The sequence below is a fragment of the Lytechinus pictus genome, chromosome 17 (genome assembly GCF_037042905.1).
Source record: "Lytechinus pictus isolate F3 Inbred chromosome 17, Lp3.0, whole genome shotgun sequence".
In the NCBI taxonomy this organism is placed as follows: domain Eukaryota; kingdom Metazoa; phylum Echinodermata; class Echinoidea; order Temnopleuroida; family Toxopneustidae; genus Lytechinus; species Lytechinus pictus.
The window spans coordinates 7,839,997-7,859,183 of NC_087261.1; the positions used below are offsets into that span (position 1 = coordinate 7,839,997).

The 19,187-nt window shown below is 37.8% G+C and overlaps 1 protein-coding gene across 1 annotated transcript in view; it reads right to left on the reverse strand.

The window, feature by feature from the left end:
* Window positions 1-6,567, reverse strand: part of LOC129280386 (tyrosine-protein kinase fyna-like) — a 35,644-nt gene extending 29,077 nt beyond the window's left edge. The window contains exons 1-2 of the mRNA XM_054916414.2: window positions 6,404-6,567; window positions 1,815-2,030 (exon numbers count right to left, since the gene is read on the reverse strand). Coding sequence (XP_054772389.2) covers window positions 1,815-1,986 — 172 coding nt within the window. The 5' untranslated portion in view covers window positions 1,987-2,030; window positions 6,404-6,567. The remainder of the gene's footprint in view (window positions 1-1,814; window positions 2,031-6,403) is intronic.
* Window positions 6,568-19,187: the final 12,620 nt, after the last annotated feature.

Genomic DNA, 19,187 nt, shown 5'->3' on the forward strand with positions numbered 1-19,187 from the left:
TACATGTACTGTATGTACGACTGACTTTACAGTGATCAGATTGTTAGTCCAGGTTTGACAAAACTTTTAAGTGTTCTGGCTCTCTGCCGGTTCAGGAAATCAATAGATCAAGTATTAGTACCAAAGTCTGCAGGCCGTAACTCTGCCAGGTAATAATTGTGCATTGTGTGATCAGTTAAAAAAAGGAATTTCCATAAGTGTCTATAATTTTCTTTTTTTCCCCCCAAGTTCCTTCTTGATTGGTACATGAACATTGAGGCAATGTTTGACTATCTATTAAAGGAATATTGGAACTGGGATGTGATGCTCTGAACAGTTTTTGTTTTAAGTGTCACAACATTGAAAAAATGATCAAGATGCTCTGATTTTACCATGAAAATCCTAGATTCTTATATAATATTAAAGTACATGTACAGTGTTCTTTCCTACACAGCATCTCGAGGACTTTGTAAAAGTACTTTCTGTACGACATATACATATATATATGAAAAGCGTGTACATGTACATGTACATGTAGCTGCCAACTGTCAGGATGATTTTATAATGCATTTGGTATTATGAAAAACTATTAGTTGTTTTTTTATCATCATCATTATTATCATTATTATCATCTCCTCTTTTTGGGGGGGGGGAGAATTTAAGTGGTAAATTTTTCCTGGTTGTAGACAAAGTAGGATTCAGGAGAACAAATCAAAACTAGATGGAGCGAGCGCTTTGAAATTAATTATGTACTGTACATTTGGCTCCATGTACATGCAAGTTTCATGCATTTTCACAAATCACCATGTGATATATTCTAATTCTAAAAATAAACGTTAACATTTATGATAACTGTATGTAGCTATCTAGGAGTCTACATGATATTTTAAATATTATTTGTGAAACAAATTTTGATTACATAAATTTGTTTACTGCATACTGTAGGAGAGTTTTTAAACATGCAGTCATGTTTTCCAGAAATACAGATATAATTTTTACAGAAAAATGTCTATGGAAATAATTATTGGATAGTAGACGGCAACCTACTGCTCTCAACCATATATATTTCTCTGTTTGCCTCTTATTTGGCTATGATTGCTTTGGCAGTATAGTTTTTTTTTAATACAATCTGAATACAGATCTTATACAGGTGTTAAAAGCGATTGTATAAAATAAGAATTGGCAAAATTATGTTCTATAGCAGTAGGATCATCAATTTGAGCATTAAAAGCTATTTTTAAATTATTTGATTTTTTTTTGCTGCTTGTATGGATACATGGATTAAAAACAAGAAAATGATCAAGCCTTTTCAACCTTTATTCACATACAATGACAACATAGAATTTATTTTAGGTCAGTGGAAAGCGCATTATAATAAAATAATAATAATTACTTCTTAAAGCGCTTTTTCAAAAGTTACAATGCGCTGTACAAATGACAAAACAAATACAATCGGTGAAAACTTGAATGAAGCCCATTATTTTAATAGGAACATAACTACAGGTATTAAAAAAAAGCAAAATACTCAGCTGATAAACAGTGACAATGCACGAAACTTCCTGCATTCATATCATTCCAATGATATTGAATGGTTTTGGGTTCCCATATATATGTACACTGTATGTTAGGTCCATGAGGTACAATCACTCAAATCCTGAGAACTGCTACATACACCCCCCCCCCCCCGCCCTCCCCTACCCCCAGGTGCTCATCTAGCCAAATAAGACACAATACCATTGAAGGGGCCATATTGTTTTTGCACAATTGTCGGCCTTTCAAAACTATTGTGTCCAACCTGGCTGAATCCAAGCCTGTCTGCCTCGATCTCAACTTACCATCCTTTTTAGCATTGGAACGTGTTGTTGGCGGGATTGCATCGGGTCGGGGTTTTTCGAACGAGGGCGGGACTACATCATTAGGTGTTCTGCTGTTAATATCGCTAGGTTGATTTGGTTTTTGATGGGGCCTGGTTTCTGGTTGGGCATTTTTACTCTGTAAGCATCCCATGGTAGATCTTTCACAGGTTCTCTAAGATCATTCCAACTTGTTTCCTGTAACAAATCAACAAATAGAAAATAGAACTATGTGGTTGTTGATATTAGAGGATGTACAGTACCGTACCATGGAAATGCAGCTTTACTCGACAAATTAAAAATCATTCCTTGCTTTTTCCACTTGAAGACAAATTATGCCCACTGAGCCTACTGAGGAAAAAATGAAAAAGAAGTTCACCCTTCACTATTTTCCCAGATTCATTGTCTACATTGTGGAGCGTTGTGGCCCAGTGGATTAGTCTTCGGACTTTGAAACAGAGGGTCGTGGGTTCGAATCCCAGCCATGGCGTAGTTTCCTTCGGCAAGAAATTTATCCACATTGTGCTGCACTCGACCCAGGTGAGGTAAATGGGTACCCGGCAGGATTAATTCCTTGAATGCTTGAGCGCCTAGGCAGCCCAGCTAAAGCCGGGGTAATAATAGCAGGGCCCGCTGGGAGAACAGTTTTCGGAACTGAAGCGGCTACCCTGGGTAAATATACCGCTATTATTATTATTATTATTATTACAACACTTGCCTACTACATGTATGCTTGAGCTTATAAGAATACACCAACTTTTTGACTTTGAGGACTTCCTAAGATTGTCGTAGAGTCTAAGGGTATAACAAGGCTGTATATTAACATTTTCTGGTGGTGGCCTTGAATCATACCGGTACATTATTTTTGGTGGCCCGAAAAATTGAAAATGGATAAAACTTTTAAGATATTGATTCTACAGCCACAACCACGAAGTTAGTTTCAATTTGTACATAGTATGTTGACCTTGCTGCTTTTGTTATATTGTGCAAATTGATATCACATATAGTGAATGTATCAAATTGTACTATCATTAAAGATTAAGTGATTGACAAAGAAAATTAAATGAATTACATTGTTCCCAGGTTGTGTGAACCTTTTTCTTTGATCAACATAGACACACAGTACACGCATTATGCTCATAACAAGCTAAGATAAAAATTAAAAGCAATAATTCTTCTTCTTTTTTTCTTCCTAGAATCCTGAAACCTAGAGTATGCAGGCCCAAACTCCATTTTATTTCTGTTTTCTCTAGTGCAGCATACTGCAGCAGAAGAATATCAATGAAAGAAAAAAAAAGATCTAGAAAAAAAACTAGATCTATTGTCCACGGTGGACTGCATTTGCATATTAACGAGTCAGAAAGAAGAGGATCGAGGGTATTTGAATTCCAGTCCATCGTGATTTAGCCGTGAACCAGAATAGCCTGGTGGTTAAGTCGCTGCCCGGAAAGCAGTAGATGGCAGGTTCGAATCCCACTGGTTCCAATTTTTTCTGACTTATGATTTTCATTAAAGATTGAGCATGCGATCTTAAACACATATGAGTAATGCCGAAAATTTGTTTACAAAACATCAATGGAGAAAAGGGTGCGCTGGCACACCCTCCTCGATTACTCCTGAGGTTTGCTTTTTGACAGGGGAAAAGGGAAGAAACAATAAAATCTATATTTTAAATACATTCAGCTTACCACCTTTCCGAAAAATATCCGGGAAAATAGTGAATGTTAATGAAAAACAGATCAGGATCAGCCAGATTCTTCTTCGATCGCCGTCAGCACAGCTAGAGCGGAGGTACGACAAACGTGCCAGACAATGGCCAGTCCGTACACTCAGCTGTGGCTAATGACGGCAATCGAAGAAGAATCTGGGTAACCCTGATCTGTTTGTCATTAAAATTCCCTATCTTCCAGCATATTTTTTGGAAAGGTGGTGGTAGGTCTAAAGCTGATTGTATTTAATATAATTTTGTCTTTTTTTCTTGTTATAACACAAGTTAGTATCCATGATCTCATATCAATGGATTGTAAACTAAAGACTTAAAGTTACTCTCTTTTAGATTAGAATCTAGAAGACCTAATGTCACTTAATAAATGTTAGGGCCTAATGTAAAATGTAAGGCCTAACGTTAGACCAAAAGCTTTGGTCTCTGAAGGCCGAAGTTCTAACTCAATCTGTACAGGGACTCAATGGCCATATGTTTATGTATTAAGTTCGGATAAACCAAGTAAGTGAGATTTGTGCGACAGCCGAAGTAAGTCACTGTTGTTTTTTTCTTTAAGTTTATTTTTTCCCGTTTTGGTGCATTTCAGGCCAAAAAGGAATAACAATTTTTATTTTGGTCCAGTTCATTATTTTTATGAAATAAAGACAAAAATCAATGAATCCCATCGGGGGGATTTTGCATTGTTAACCCCCTAATGGCGGCGACTGCACGTTCGCGAGCTGTCTGTGTACGAGAAAACAAAAAAAACGTAAAATGTTTAAAAAACTCCTCGAAACAGACGGCTGCCAGATGTCTAGCCTAACGTTAGATTTTGAAAAAAATTAAATTAAAGAATAAAAAAGGAAAAAAAATTGATATCACCGTACACCACAGAGAGTTTAAGGGTACTTTATAGGCCAAGTGAAAAAAGACAGTAGTTGATCGTCCAGGTTTTTTTGAGAGCAGTGATGAGGGAGGTCCTTACTATTTGCTATCTTACTATTTTTTTTTTTAAACAAGGAGACATTTTCTCGGCCCGTTTTTTGACATCAGTGATGAGGGAGGTCCTTACTATTTACTATTTTTTATTCAAATGATTGTCAGGCTCGAATTATGTGATCGATGCAAGCTCAATATTAATAATAAATGTGTCGAAACATATACAATTAATTGGAAATCTATGGAAAATGTATTATGCAATAAAAATCTATTGATGTATTACTGATGTATACCGGTAAGTACTGTATTATTGTAAAACAAAATGTTCATGTCAAGTGAATGATTAAAACATTATTGTACATTATATAAGGGTAACAAATGCATTGGGGGGGGGGGGGGTCATTTTTATTACCATGGAGCCATGTTCAGTTTTCCAGAGCCAATCTCTTTTTCAGCTCTGGGCATGGTTTCGCATCGCAGTTTCCAGCTGCTTGTATATTCGTTTACATGTTTAATACTGTTTATTAAATTACTATTCATTTTTTTATTGATATCAAATGTTTAATGATTATTGAATTAATTGTTCACATGTTTATTATTTCAATATTTGTAACTGTTTATAGTGTTAGATCTATTTACTAACTTACATTTTTACAATTGTCCATCAAATTGAATAGCTCAAGGAAGAATGAAGTTTATCAAATTTGAACAGAATTGGCACTTTTAATACTGGAATCCCATTAATGATTTTCAATTTCTTGATAATGAATAACCCACTTGAAATTATTTTTTGAATATTCAATGCATTGCCTGCTGACGTTATAAAACACGCCAGAAAATTCAATTCATTTCACAAATTCACATGCTGCACCAGAACAGTCAATCACATCACCGCATAACACATGTACATCACCCAACACAAGCACAATCACCGCAAGACACATCTAAGTACAGGCGCTATCACTCACCTGCTCACCAAAAAACCCCGCTGAAATACAAATTACGTCATTAAAATTGATTTATCTGCGCCATATTTCCAAAGTACGCGACGGATTAGTTCAGATACAGGAAGCGGGGTCCCCGAAAATGCACTAAAAATGAAGAAATCTGTGAATGTGATCTTTTCCGAGTTTGCAAACTTTATTTTCTCGCTAATTTATGATCGTATCTTCAAAATTACCAATAAAAAACTAAATCAGAATTTTTTTCTTTCTCGCAGTTATGGCGATATCAGACTTTAATTGCGATTGTTTTATGAAGTTGCGAGAGAGATCCCAGAGCCAGAGGCAGAGCACAGCCACATGAGAGCAAATCGCTTGCCAATCTTGTGAATTTTTTTCGCTTTTCAGCGGCCATAAAAATAGTAAATATCAAGAAAATTGATGCGGCAATCAAAAAGGGAAGCGGGCGCGGACGAGAAACATCACTAATTTTTTATAAGCCAATTTTTGAAAATTATAGTATAAAATTTTCATGCGGCGGCCAAAATAGATGCGCGCGAGGACGATCAACTACCGTACTTTCTTTTTTTACTTGGCCTTACAGTTACACACACAAATCAATACGAGTTCCACACATTGATTTAAAAAAAGATTTCCTGCATCTATCCAGTGACACCAAAATAATGGCATACTGCAAGTAGAGGTCAAGATTATTGGCATGCCATCACCAGCTCAGCCTCAGCTCAGCTCTGCGACTTGCGAGCCATGAGTCGACCCATGTTCGGAACCGCACGGGACTCCCCCGGCTTCGCCACACCACTTCACCGCGTACTAGTACCACCAGGTACCGTAATCCACTTTTTCAACGCACCTTCGAGTTCCCATCGAGATGAGATTAAAAAATAAGACTATCACAAAATTTCTAATAATAATCAATAGAATAATGCTAGTAAATATTTATCGAGAAACAAATAAAAACTGATACTTACGGGTGTCAATCGGTAAAAGCGGGAGAAATTGAGTTTCACTTTTTATTACCGAAACCAACCCGGAACAAGGAAGTGAATATTCGGTCAGGTTTTGGATACACATCGGTGCTTTTATATACACACGTTTTGCTACGGGTCTGTATTCGATGAACGCGATAATAAATAATATGAAAGCCAAAAGTGCTAAAACAGTGCATACGGTACATGTAAATTTGTTTTTTAATAATATACCACTAGATTGGATTCGATTTTTTTTAAATCTCCATTGTCATCATCTAAGCCGTTGCATCATGTTTAGGGGGAATTTTCAGTTTAAAATCATAAACATAAATTGCCGATAAAAGATAAAAGGAAGGGATCTGCTTTTAGGCTATATACCTTGTAACATATTATATCTTGTTGTGGGCGTAAAGTTTTACCTATACAACTTGTTTGCCCCTCTCCTTCCAATTTCTTGATGTCAGTAAAGTGGAAGATAGACTGGTACTGGATATATGGCGATGTGTGGTTTCAGCAGGTAAAGGTATTCATGAGAGCATGGGCAAGTAAAATATTGGTCAGGGTTAAACTTTTCCTTTTTGAGCTCCCAAGTTTTCTCTAGATTTGACTTGAAAGAGTTTATATGGAAGTGCTCTTCACTACTTGATTTGGCAAGTTATTCCACTCAGATACTACTCGATGTAAGAAAGAATTTTGTCTTTTTCGAGTATTTGCTCTGCCGGGTTTATCTATATCTTATATATATGTTTAACATTTCTTCTAGTTGGGATTAGTGCTTCCACTTACGAAACTTCTTTGAATTTACTTTTAAAGTTCCTGGAAGTTTACAAAATATCCCGGAATTTTACAGATGTTGTCCAGTCTCCCATAAGATGTTATACTTCCCTTCATACATGATATGGCGTATTATATAGGGCCCTGTGCCGTAATGAGCCAGATTTTCTGAGCAGGCGAAAACCAAAATAAGGCGTATCAGGCAAACATCAATTTACAGGGGCCGCGGAAGCGAGGGGGGGGGGTTGGGGCGGGCTTCAGCCCGGCCCACTTTTTACCAAAACCGTGTACAAAAACGTAAAAATTACCATGTGATTGTGATTTTTTGCATGGTCAGCCCCCCCCCCCACTTTGAAAACCGTTCCGCGGCCCCTGATAAAGAATTGCGAGCGAGCAAATTTTTTGATATTTTCACAAAGATCCAATTTTGAGATAGATTGTGACATAATATTCAGAAAATAATATAATTCCTGGAAATTGCAACTTCCCGGAATTTCTCACTTCCCGAGATCTTGGAAAATAAACAAAACTTCCCGGAATTTCCTGGATTTCGGGAAGAGTGGAAGCACTGAATCATCACGTCCAAATGGGGTCCAATTCGAGATCGATTGGCCAATCGTTATTAAAGGGAAGTTCACCCTGAGTGTGTATTTGAGTTTTGTCAGACGTGTATCAATCAGATATGATTATTTACGTCTGGGACCGACCTTTAACGTCACCATCCGAAAGACGTGACCAGGGCTCGAACCTCGAACCACTGCATCAATTTGTAACTTCCCAACGTAGCTTGGATTACAGGCGCACGCCACAACGCCCACAACGCCCTGACATGCCGAAGGTTTGAGATAAATCCATCAAAGAATATAAAAAAAAGTTAGTTGGAATTTTGATTTGTGACGTCATAGTATTTCCTACATTATTGTACGTTATATATGGTAAGAAATCAATGAAATGCCATTGGCTCAGAAAATATATATTTGTTTACTTTACATTCAATAGAAAAATAATTTCACACCCGTTACTATACAGAAAACAAAACTAAGTTATCATAAACCATAAAAAAAGGATTTTTTTGCATTTTATATTACATAACTTATGGAGCAGCTGCTCTTTCATAACGTCACAAATAAAAAATTCAAAATTCTTATAACTTTCTTATAATCTTTAATGGATTTTCCTCAAACGTTTACTAATATTCTTTATTATGTTTTCTCTTATTTTTACAAATATCTTTTCTTCAGGATGAACTTTCCCTTTGAAACATTTTGCACCGTTTTTATATTTCACTCAGGTCAGGTCATTGCATGTCCATATAAGTTGGGTAACTTTTGGGGAAAAATAATGAATATTCAATTTTCCACGAATCAGATATTAGGTCCTATACTTATTATTATTATTATTTTAATATAATGGCCTGATTTATAAAATTATTTTTCAATATTCCGCTTTCCTTATTTCACTCACATTTTTTTTCTTCTCTACTTACCTAATAGATAGTATTTTTCCTCCTCTCCTTTTTTTCTCTTCTTCGCGAAGCTCTCGTCGTTGGGTTCAGGGCCAGGGGGCGTTCCTGAAGCCGTTCCACAATTATGTTTGTGCGCATTATGATCTGCGCATAGTTTACACTCTGCGCGCTGACGTCACAATGGATGAACAGGTGATTAACTAGCTCACATAGATACAAAGCATTCGGCGCATTTTTGGTGTTTTAAAAAGCACATTTGCTCTAATAAACATGCTGATAGTTTAAAAACAAGCACATGAACCCCTATTTTTTAATGTTTGTACCTCTTAGGTATACCTTCCTCTACAACTCTGCAAATTTTGGTGAAAATGACATGGATTTTGAATAAAGTGCAGCATTTATTGTACTTTTGTAGTTTGTTATTGAAATCTCACATTTTTAAGATTGGGATTTTGTTATCTTTTACGCCATTTTTAAGAACTGGCAGTACTGTTAAACTTAAAATTGCAAACAAATAGCACTATAAATAGATTCTTCATTCTAACGATACAATTATTAACTCTCCTGCGAAATTTGATGACTTTTTCATGTATTTTGACTGAGTAATAGAGGTTTAAACTTATTGTAGTAATCTTGGGCGGTCTAAAAATACAAAATTCTTTTGAATGCGCAATTCTTAAGAACATCAATTTGGGTGAATTTTGAAGCTCTATAGCAAAAAATCAAGCACATGGACCTATGTTAATTTTTGCATATTTCGAATATTAAGGTTCTAAAGTATCTATGTGCAAAGTTTGGTGAAAATGACATGGATTTCACTTTAACTGTGGAGCGTCCTTAACAACGCTGTTTAATATAATTATGTGAATCGCACAGTATTTGTTTAAACAGTTTTTTACACAAGTATTTAAAATCTTAAACAACCATGCTTAAATTATTGACAATCAAATGTTTGAATTTAAACTTTGTTGTTTGAGATTTTAAACACTTGTTTGAAATGTTTAAGCAACTACTGTGCGATTCACATAGTACACAGCGCTGTTTAAATTAATTTTAACAGTGTAACCTTCTCAAAGTTTTCGTTCACTACGCATCTGCCCAGTGTTTTAATCAATAGCATGCTTAACACTCAATTTTACTGTGAAACATGAAACAAAATTCTTGTCTGCCGGCCTCTGCCACCAGAACTTTCTTTTGTCTCCAACCATGACCCCCTCCCATTTTCAAATTTCTAGTGCCAGCACAAGGGGCGTGACGTCACAACGTGACTCACTATTTCTCTTGTATTTTATATGAAATATTATATATTTTCTTCTCAATCCGTGATAAATAAAGTTTTATTCCTCCCTGAACTTTTAATATTACCAAATTTTGGTTTAATCAAGTTGGTATTTAGTGTCAATCTGTAAAAATTGAAATATTGTATAATTCAAAAAAATCAAAATGAATAAATAAATGGTGGGTGAGGAACATCATCGATTCACTCATTTGCATGTCACTGAGTTGTGCAGATAACTTTTTGTGAAACATAAGCGAACATTTAAAATGTCATAACTTTCTTACTATCCGATCGATTTTGATCACATCTTCAGCTGCTTGTTTGATTTTTTTCTCCATTGATTCAAATCATTTTTTCTGGGTTGAAATTGACATTTAATCATTTGAGATAACCATCCTAAGATTGTCAATTTAATGAATTTTGTTAACCAAAAGACATAACTTACAGGCGACAGGGTAGGCCTAAGCATGGAACTATTTATGGCCTAAGTATTTATTTTTACAGGGCTGCGGAGCGAAGTTGAAAGGGGGGGGGGGGCACAGGGGGAAATGGCACCCTTTCTTTCAAAAGGGCATTATCTTAAAACAAAGTAAAAATGAATTATCTACCCCCACTCACATGACTCATGAATCTTAAATCACGTATACTTATAGGATTATTCTTACATGTTTTCTCCCCTTCATAAGTATAGTAACATATTAAAATGATAATATTGTTTTCTTGTTTCTTGCCAATGATGCTGTTTCTTTTGGGGAATGTGCCAAAGTATTGCAAATGCTGGCTGTTTCTGTCGACAAAGCGTTTTGTTTCGTATAGTGCAATGGCTTCGTATTCCTCGAGATCATTGTAAAATTCAGACTTATAGGAAGTTATAAACACTTGTTCCAAAGGAAAAGGGACACCATCAGAACATTAACATACTGAACATTTTGAACAAACTAGAATAAAGAAAAGGGCATTTATTAAAAGTAAATAATGGCATTTAATTGGGCATTTAATTAGAGGTTAAAAGGAGTGAATTTCATTATCAAAAGGAAAAGAAGTAGCGAAAAGGCAAATCCTATCTTGAAAGGGATTATGCAATTAAAGGATGCACGTGCAGAAGGAATCAGAACGCTAAATAAAGAGACAGGGCGCTCATCGGGCACGAAAAGAATGGTTTTTAACATGTTTAAGGAGTACTTATCTGATATGAAGAACATGCACCTATATGAGAAGGCAAAGGGGCACTCGTCAACACATATAAACCCAGAACATTTTCGCGAGGGGCACTGATTCGAGAAAGGGCACTTACAAGAAGGACGGGGTCAATTGCTCACACATAAAACGGGTCCTTCTCAGGTGAAAGTGGCACAGAGCACGTTCGTGAGGGCGCAGGTTTTTGCTAAAAATTGGCACTGATAAACGAGAAAGGACACTTGGTACCACCTAAAAAAGGGCAGGTGAAAGGGGCAAAGAACACGTTCGAGAGGGGGCATTTTGGGGGTAAAAATTTGCACTTTTCAAAAGTGAGAGGAATTGTGGCCCCGGCCCCTAGGATCGCCGCCCCTGTTTTTATATAAAGGCAGGGGCGGATCCAGCTTTTTATAAAGGGGGGGGGGGTTGGGGTGGTATGCGAGGGAGCGTAGCGACCGAGTCCAAGCGAGCGGATTGAGCGAGCGAGGGGGGAGGGTGTGGGAGGGGGGTGTCCCCCCTCCCACAGTAGGGAAAATTTTTGAAAAATAAATACATAGAAATAGAATTACAAGTTTAAAAAAAAAGATAAGATTAAAAAAATGGTCCCCGGATTTTTTTTTTTGGGGGGGTTGCAACCCCCCCAACCCCCCCTCTAGATCCGCTTCTGAAAGGGGGTAATAAAGAAAATTAAGACATGCGAGCGAGCGCGATAGTGAGCTTCAAAAGTTTCACATTGATTTTCATATTATAACCCTTTATTTCTTTCCATACTTGTGAATTCACTATTCGCCACATTCATCATAATATTGCATTATGAAGAGTAATAAAAAATTTCCCGAAATATTGCGAACAATCTTTTATGCGAGTGAGCTTGAACACGTTGAAGCAGTTTTTCTTGCGTATATCATACTTTCACATATAATAAGAAAACCGTCTTGAAACATCTAATGTATCTGGTTTCATTACATTTTTTGGTCTGGATTTATGGATTTCGTTGTATTCCTTGTCGAAGACAAAAAAAGTGTACTTCTTCAAATTACTATCTAGCATTCCCTTTAGTAAAAACTGCTATTTTTTATATGCATGGTTTTAGGTATTTCTAGTTTTTGAGTTGAGGCTTATTTTGTTATATATATATATAAATTACATTTCCCCCCTTTTTCTTGCTTTTTCTTTATTTTGTTTCATATGTTTTTTTTTTCTTTCTTTCTTTCTTTGACATTTCGAGGGGACGCGTACCCCCTGTCCCCCGCTTCCATAGCTTATGGGAGTTGGGTATTTCCACCAATAATGGAGCTTTATATCATTCCCAAGGTTCGTTGAGTAGTGAAAGGTGAATATCAGGACAGTCCTACATGGTGTGTCAGCTTGCTAACCACAAAAATTATTCTGTTATTTTTTTTTTTACTTTCACTTGATTTAATTTCATATCATTTATTTCAAATTCTCATTAAAAACATTTAACAAACAATTGAAAATTTGAAAAGAATTTACAATCAATGTAATGCCATGAATGAAGAAAGGGATATACTAAATACTTAATTTTATTTCATTTCGTTTCACTTTATTTCATTTCATTTCATTTTATTTCACTTTATTTCACTTAATTTCAGTTATTTAATTTCACTTCATTTCTTTTCTTCAATTTCACTTCACTTCACTTCACTTCAATTCATTTCATTTATTCCAAATTCTTCTCAAAAACATATACAACTCAAATTTTTAAAAATATAAAGATACAAAAAAGGAACAACAAGAGAAAAATGAGAATATGGGAGGCAGCATAGGCAAATTGCCTTTACGGGCTCCCGAAACCATAACATAATCATCATAGTTTTGTGACAGAGAGAACGCAATACAGACACCTATAAAGCTGTGGGTGGGTCTCAAAGATAATGTATGATACTTTAAAAAATATATGATAACACATTTTCATCGATAATGGTTTTATTAGTCCGGAAAAAATGTATCACAAAATAGTCACAAGAGTGGTCTTGATTATAATTTGACATGAGATGCGATTGAAAAAAAAAACATAAACAGCTGGTATTCCGCTATTCAATATACTGTAGTTATCATTTCCGTAAGCCCGTACTTATCTGCTTATAGAACATTATTTCATATCCGTATCAAGTATCGACCATTTGGAAGAAAAAGAACAGACCTTTTTTTCCATTTGTATTAAGGAACCTTTGAAATAATGCCACAAAATGTTTGTGGACTTGCGAATCCTCTTTGCATTTCGCGGAATATTAAGAGAACATAATCTTGGTACGCATGCAATATGTTGATTTGGATGAACAAATAATAATAATTATAATAATAACGGCATATTTACCCAGGGTAGCCACTTCAGTTCCGAAAACTGTTCTCCCAGCGGGCCCTGCTATAATTATTACCCGACTAAGCATGGACCTGGGAAGCGGGGGTGCTGAAGCATGCACCCCCAGAAATTTTCCTGGGGGTGCTGCGTGTATTATTTTCCATAGGCAGCACCCCCACGAAATCAGGTTCCCCCTGTATTTAAAAAAAAAAATGTTATAGTGTACATAATTATCACATCCGACAATCGCAAATAATTTACTGTCTTTCACATATTCCAGTAACATCCCTCCTATAACGCGACTCAAGCTCCGGCACTCCGATACAGACGTGGTCGCGCGAAATACGTGATAAACCAAATTGTGATAACCATCATGAACATACACACTACTCGATAGCAGGGATCGAGGGACTTGGGTGTGGTTGGACTTGAATCTTGCACGATTTATGTCGAATCAAGTGTGCGCGCGCCCGACCACCCGTGTTTTGTATAAAAAAATCAGACAATAGAAATAAAATTTAACAGTCTCAATTTTTCGCCATGGCCCTGGGAAGCCGGGGTGCTGGGGGTGAAGCAACCCCCGCAAAATTTGGGGGTGGTACGTGTGTTATTTTCCATAGGCAGCACCTCCTGGAAATCTGGTATAGGTATGATAACTGACAGAATTAATGAAAATGAACAACGTTTTGTAGAACCCCCCCCCCCCACTTCAGAATTTTTCGACACAGTACTTGAAATAGTGTTTAAATTTACCCCCTTTCAGATCGGAATATCAAATATTTTCTGCTCCCGCTTTGCGCTCGCATTGTTTTTATAATAAAAAATGTATTTAGAATGTCCAGATACTACACTGCAAAAACTCCGGTGTTGATTTACCACCAGCCCAAAATCTATATATGTCTACACCAGAGAAGTATTGAAACCAGGCGCGGATCCATGGGGGGGGGGGCCGAGGGGGCCTTGGCTCCCCCCCCTTCGGCTAAAAAAAAGAGAGGGAAAGAAAGAGAAAAAAGAGGGGAAGAGGGGAAAGAAAAGAAGAAAAAGAAGAAAGGAAGAGGGGGAAGAAGGGAAGAAAAAAGAGAGAGGAAAAGGGGGGAAAGAAAAGAGGAAATGAGAGAGGGAGAGGGGGAAAGGATAAGGATAAAAAAAGAGAGAGGAAGAAGGAGGAAAGAAGAGAAGAGAGAGAAAGGGAAAAAGAAGAGGGGAATAGAGAGAGGAAGAGGGGAAAAGGAAAAGGAAAAGGAGAGCGAGGAAGAGGGAAGAATGAAGATGAAAAAAAGAGAGAGAAGGGGGGGAAAAAGAAGAAAAAGGGAAAGGAAAAGAAGAAAGGGGAGGGGGAGAGGGGGAAGAAAAAAGAGGAAGAGGGGAAAGAAAAGGAGAGAGAGGAAGAGGGAGGAAAGAAGAGGAAAAAAAAGAGGGGAAAGAAAAGAAGAAAAAAGAAGACGGGAAAGAAAAGAAAAAAAAGGAGAGGGGAAAGAAAGAGAAAAAAGAGGAAGAGGGGGAAGGAAGAGAAAAAAGGGAGGGGGAGGGGGGAGAAAAAAGAGGAAAATGGGAAGAAGAGGGGGGAAAAGAGAGAGGAAGAGGGGAAAAGGAAAAAGAGAAAGAGGAAGAGGGAAGAAAAAAGAGAGAGAACGGGGGGAAAGAAAAGAAGAAAAGGGGAGAGGAAGATGGGGAAGGACGAGAAGAAAAAAAGAGGAAGAGGAGGAAAGAAAATGATGTTCGAACCAAAAGGGCGCCGAAATGATGTTCGAATGAATGTCAAAATGATGTTCGAACTGGGGGGGCGAATTGATGTTCGAACTAGGGGGCGCCAAATTGATACTCGAGCTAGGGGGGGCCGAAATTATATTCGAACTAGGGGCGCCAAATTGATGTTGGACCTACATGTAGGGGCGCCGAATTGATATTCGAACTAGGAGGGCGCCGAAATGATGTTCGAAGGGATGTTAAAGTGATGTTCGAACTGGGGGCGCCAGATTGATACTCGAACTAGGGGGGGGGGGGGGGCGAATCGATGTTCGAAATAGGGGGCGCCAAATTGATACTCGAACTAGGGGGCCTCATAATAGTTGTTGGAACTAGGGGGCGCCAAATCGATACTCGAACTATAGGGCGCCAAATTGATGTTGGACCTACATGTAGGGGCGCCGAATTGATATTCGAACTAGAAGGGCGCCAAAATGATGTTCGAAGGGATGTTAAAATGATGTTCGAACTGGGGGCGCCAAATTGATACTCGAACTAGGGGGGGGGGCGAATCGATGTTTGAGCTAGGGGGCGCCAAACTGATACTCAAACTAGGGGGGCGCCGAATCGATGTTCGAACTAGGGGGCGCCAAATTGATACTCGAGCTAGGGGGGCGAAATGATATTGGAACTAGGGAAGCCAAATTGAGTTCGAAGGGATGCCAAAATGATGTTCGAACTGGGGGTCGAAATGATGTTCGAACGGGGGGGGGGGCGAATTGATGATCGACCTACATGTAGGGGCGCCGAATTGATACTCGAACTAGGGGGGGGGGGCGCCGAATTGATGTTCGAACTAGGGGCACCACATTGGTGTTTGAACTAGGGGGCGCCGAATTGATGTTCCAACTGGGGGCACCAAATTGATGTTCGACCTAGGGAGGCCAAATAGATGTTCGACGTAGGGGGGGGGGGGTTGCGCCGAATTGATGTTCGACGTAGGGGCGCAAAATTTATGTTCGACATCGGGGGGGGGGGGGCGCCGATTGAATGTTCGAACTAGGGGCGCCAAATTGATGTTCGAACGAGGGGGGCGCCAAATTGATGTTAGAACTAGGCGGCGCCAAAATGACGTTCGAACTATGGGGCTCCGAATTGATGTTTGAACAAGGAGGAGGGGGCGAATTAATTTTCGAACTAGATGGGGGCGCCAAATTGATGTTTGAACTGGGAGGGGTGCCAAATTGATGTTCGAACTAGGGGAGCGCCGAATTGATGTTCGAACTAGGGGAGCGCTAATTTGATGTTTGACCATAGGGCGACAAATACATGTTTCAGAAAGGGGAGGGCAAAGTGATATTTCACATGGCGCCAAATTCATGTTCAACCGAGGGCGCCAAATTGACCTCGAACTTAGGGGGCTCCATGCAAATTCATGTTCGACCGGGGGCGCAACATTGCTCGTATTGCCTGTTTATAGTGAAATTTATTTCCTGCCCAAAAAGGTTACATTAATGCGGCTGATTTAAAATATCCCGTTTTTACGATAATAGACAAAAATCAATGTGCTCGAGTTTGAAGTTTGTTTGGCGAATAGGTATCCTGTTCAGGGTCAGAAAAGGGGTTAATATCAAATTCAGCTGGCGCTACGCGCTCGCAATATTTGATTAGTGAGGTGTGTATCCTCTCCATCGATCACACGTACATAAGTTCTTAAAATGTTAGTGTTTTTCAAGTCAATATACATAGGCCGATCCAGGGGGCAAATCTTTTGCCCCCCCCCCTTGGTGGCGCAAAAAAAAGGAAAGAAAAAGAAAAAAGACGAAGAGAAAAAGGAAAAACTTTTAGAATAGGAATTATACCTTAAAAGAGTCCTTCTTAAGTCAGTATATAAAAAAATTGAGCTCGCGCTTCGCGCTCGCATCACTATTTACTTATATACGCATCCCGACCTCAGTTTTTTTTTATGCGAACGAGAAGCACAAGCTGAAAATATTTTATATTCTAATCCAACAACTGAAAATGTCCTTTTCATTTCATCATTTAAAAAGTTTTCAGCTAGCGCTTCGCGCTCGCATTCATTTCTTAAAGGACAAGTCCATCCCCCAAAAATGTTGATTTGAATAAATAGAGAAAAATTTCATCAAAATCGGATGTAAAAAAAAAAATTATGACATTAAAAAAAAAATTTTTTGCTTATTTTTCAAAAAAACAGTGATATGCACAACTCAGTGACATGCAAATGAGACAGTCGATGATGTCCCTCACTCACTAATTCCTTTATTTTTTATTGTTAGAATTATACAATATTTCATTTTTTTAACAGATTTTACAATATGGACCAACTTGATTGAACCATTTAGTATTAAACAATGCTAATTGCTCATGTTCAGGGAGGAATTAATCGTTGTTTCACACGACAACGGAGAAAAATGGAATATTTCATATACTAAAATACAAAATGAAGTAGTGAGTGAGTGATGTCATCAGTCTCCTCATTTGCATACCGACAAGGATGTGAATATAACTGGTTTGTGAAATTAAGCGAAACTTTAAAATGTTGTAGGCACTAGCGTACCTACGGGGGGGGGGGGGGGGGGCAGAGGGGGCAGTCTGCCCCCCCTGACGAGCTTGAAAGACATATTTTGCCCCCCCCCCTGACGAACTTGAAGACCTTTATTGCCCTCCCTGACGAAGTTTTTTTTTTTTTTTTTTTTTTGCTTGTCAATTTTTTTTCTGCTACGAAATCCTTCATTTGTGATTGAAGACCTTTTTTTTTTTTTTGCTTGTCAATTTTTTTGGCCGACGGTTTTGCCCCCCCCCCCCCTGTGGAAAATCCTAGGTACGTCACTGGTTGTAGGCCTACCTATTATCTTTGTGTATTTCATATAAGATTATCAAAATATTCCTTTTCAGGTGTCTCGATTGTCAAAAATGAAGGCATATGAGCTAGCGCTGTGCGCTTGCATTTTGATTGGTGAGTTCTGTATACCTATACAGTGGTGTAACTACCAGGGGGCATGGTGGGCACGTGCCCCCCCCCCCCCCCAATCGGCTGCCCCCCCCCCCCCAAAAAAAAAAAAAAAAAAAAAAAAAAAAAAAACGGGGAAAAGGAGAAAAAGAGGAAGAAAGGAAGAGAAACGTAATGGGGAAATAAGAAATTATTGTTTATTATAATGTTATATTATATCATAATCATGTTACATAAGAAGCATTTTTTTTCATGACTTTATGAAACAGTTTGCTCAGGGCCTATATGTCTTCATTGTTCCTGGTGCTCGCATAGACTGTTTAATGAGATGTATAACCCTCATGATAATTGTACTAAAACCTCCCGTCTTCAAATCGATATACACCAAATATATTTCCTCGCAATTCGAGTTATTATTGTTTAATGTAGTGACATTTGCTTCTTTTTCATGACTACTTAAAGGAGAATTAAAACTTTGGAACAAGATAGCTTGTGTGAAAACAGAAAAGTCAAAGAAACAGATTAACGAAAGTTTGAGAAAAATCAGACAAATAATGAGAAAGTTATGAGCATTTGAATATTGTGATCACTAATGCTATTGAGATCCTCAAATTAGCAATGCGACAAAGATGTGTGATGTCACTTGTGAACAACTCTCCCCATTTCTTTAGTATATTTATATTTCACTTAAATTGCCGCTTTTATCACATCTATCAGTAGATCATGTGTTCTTTCTATAGGAGGGCATGTTATACAGATTTTTAAAGAATACATCATGGTTAAAAGTTTGTATCACCACAAGAAAAAGCAGAAAAATACATTTTGAGGGTATTTTATAGTCCATCAAAGGGAAAGTTGTTCACTTGTGACGTCACACATCCTTGTCGCATTGCCAATGGGAGGATCTCCATAGCACTAGTGATTGCAATATTCAAATGCTCATAACTTTCTTATTATTTATCCGATTTTTCTCAAACTTTCTTTGTTCTTATTCTTTGATTTTTCTGTTTTGTCACAAGCCTACTTATTCCAAAGGTTTCATTCCCCTTTAAAGTGATTGCCCAATTTTAAGGTCTTAATATAAAACATTTCCTGTCCGTGCTAACGTTC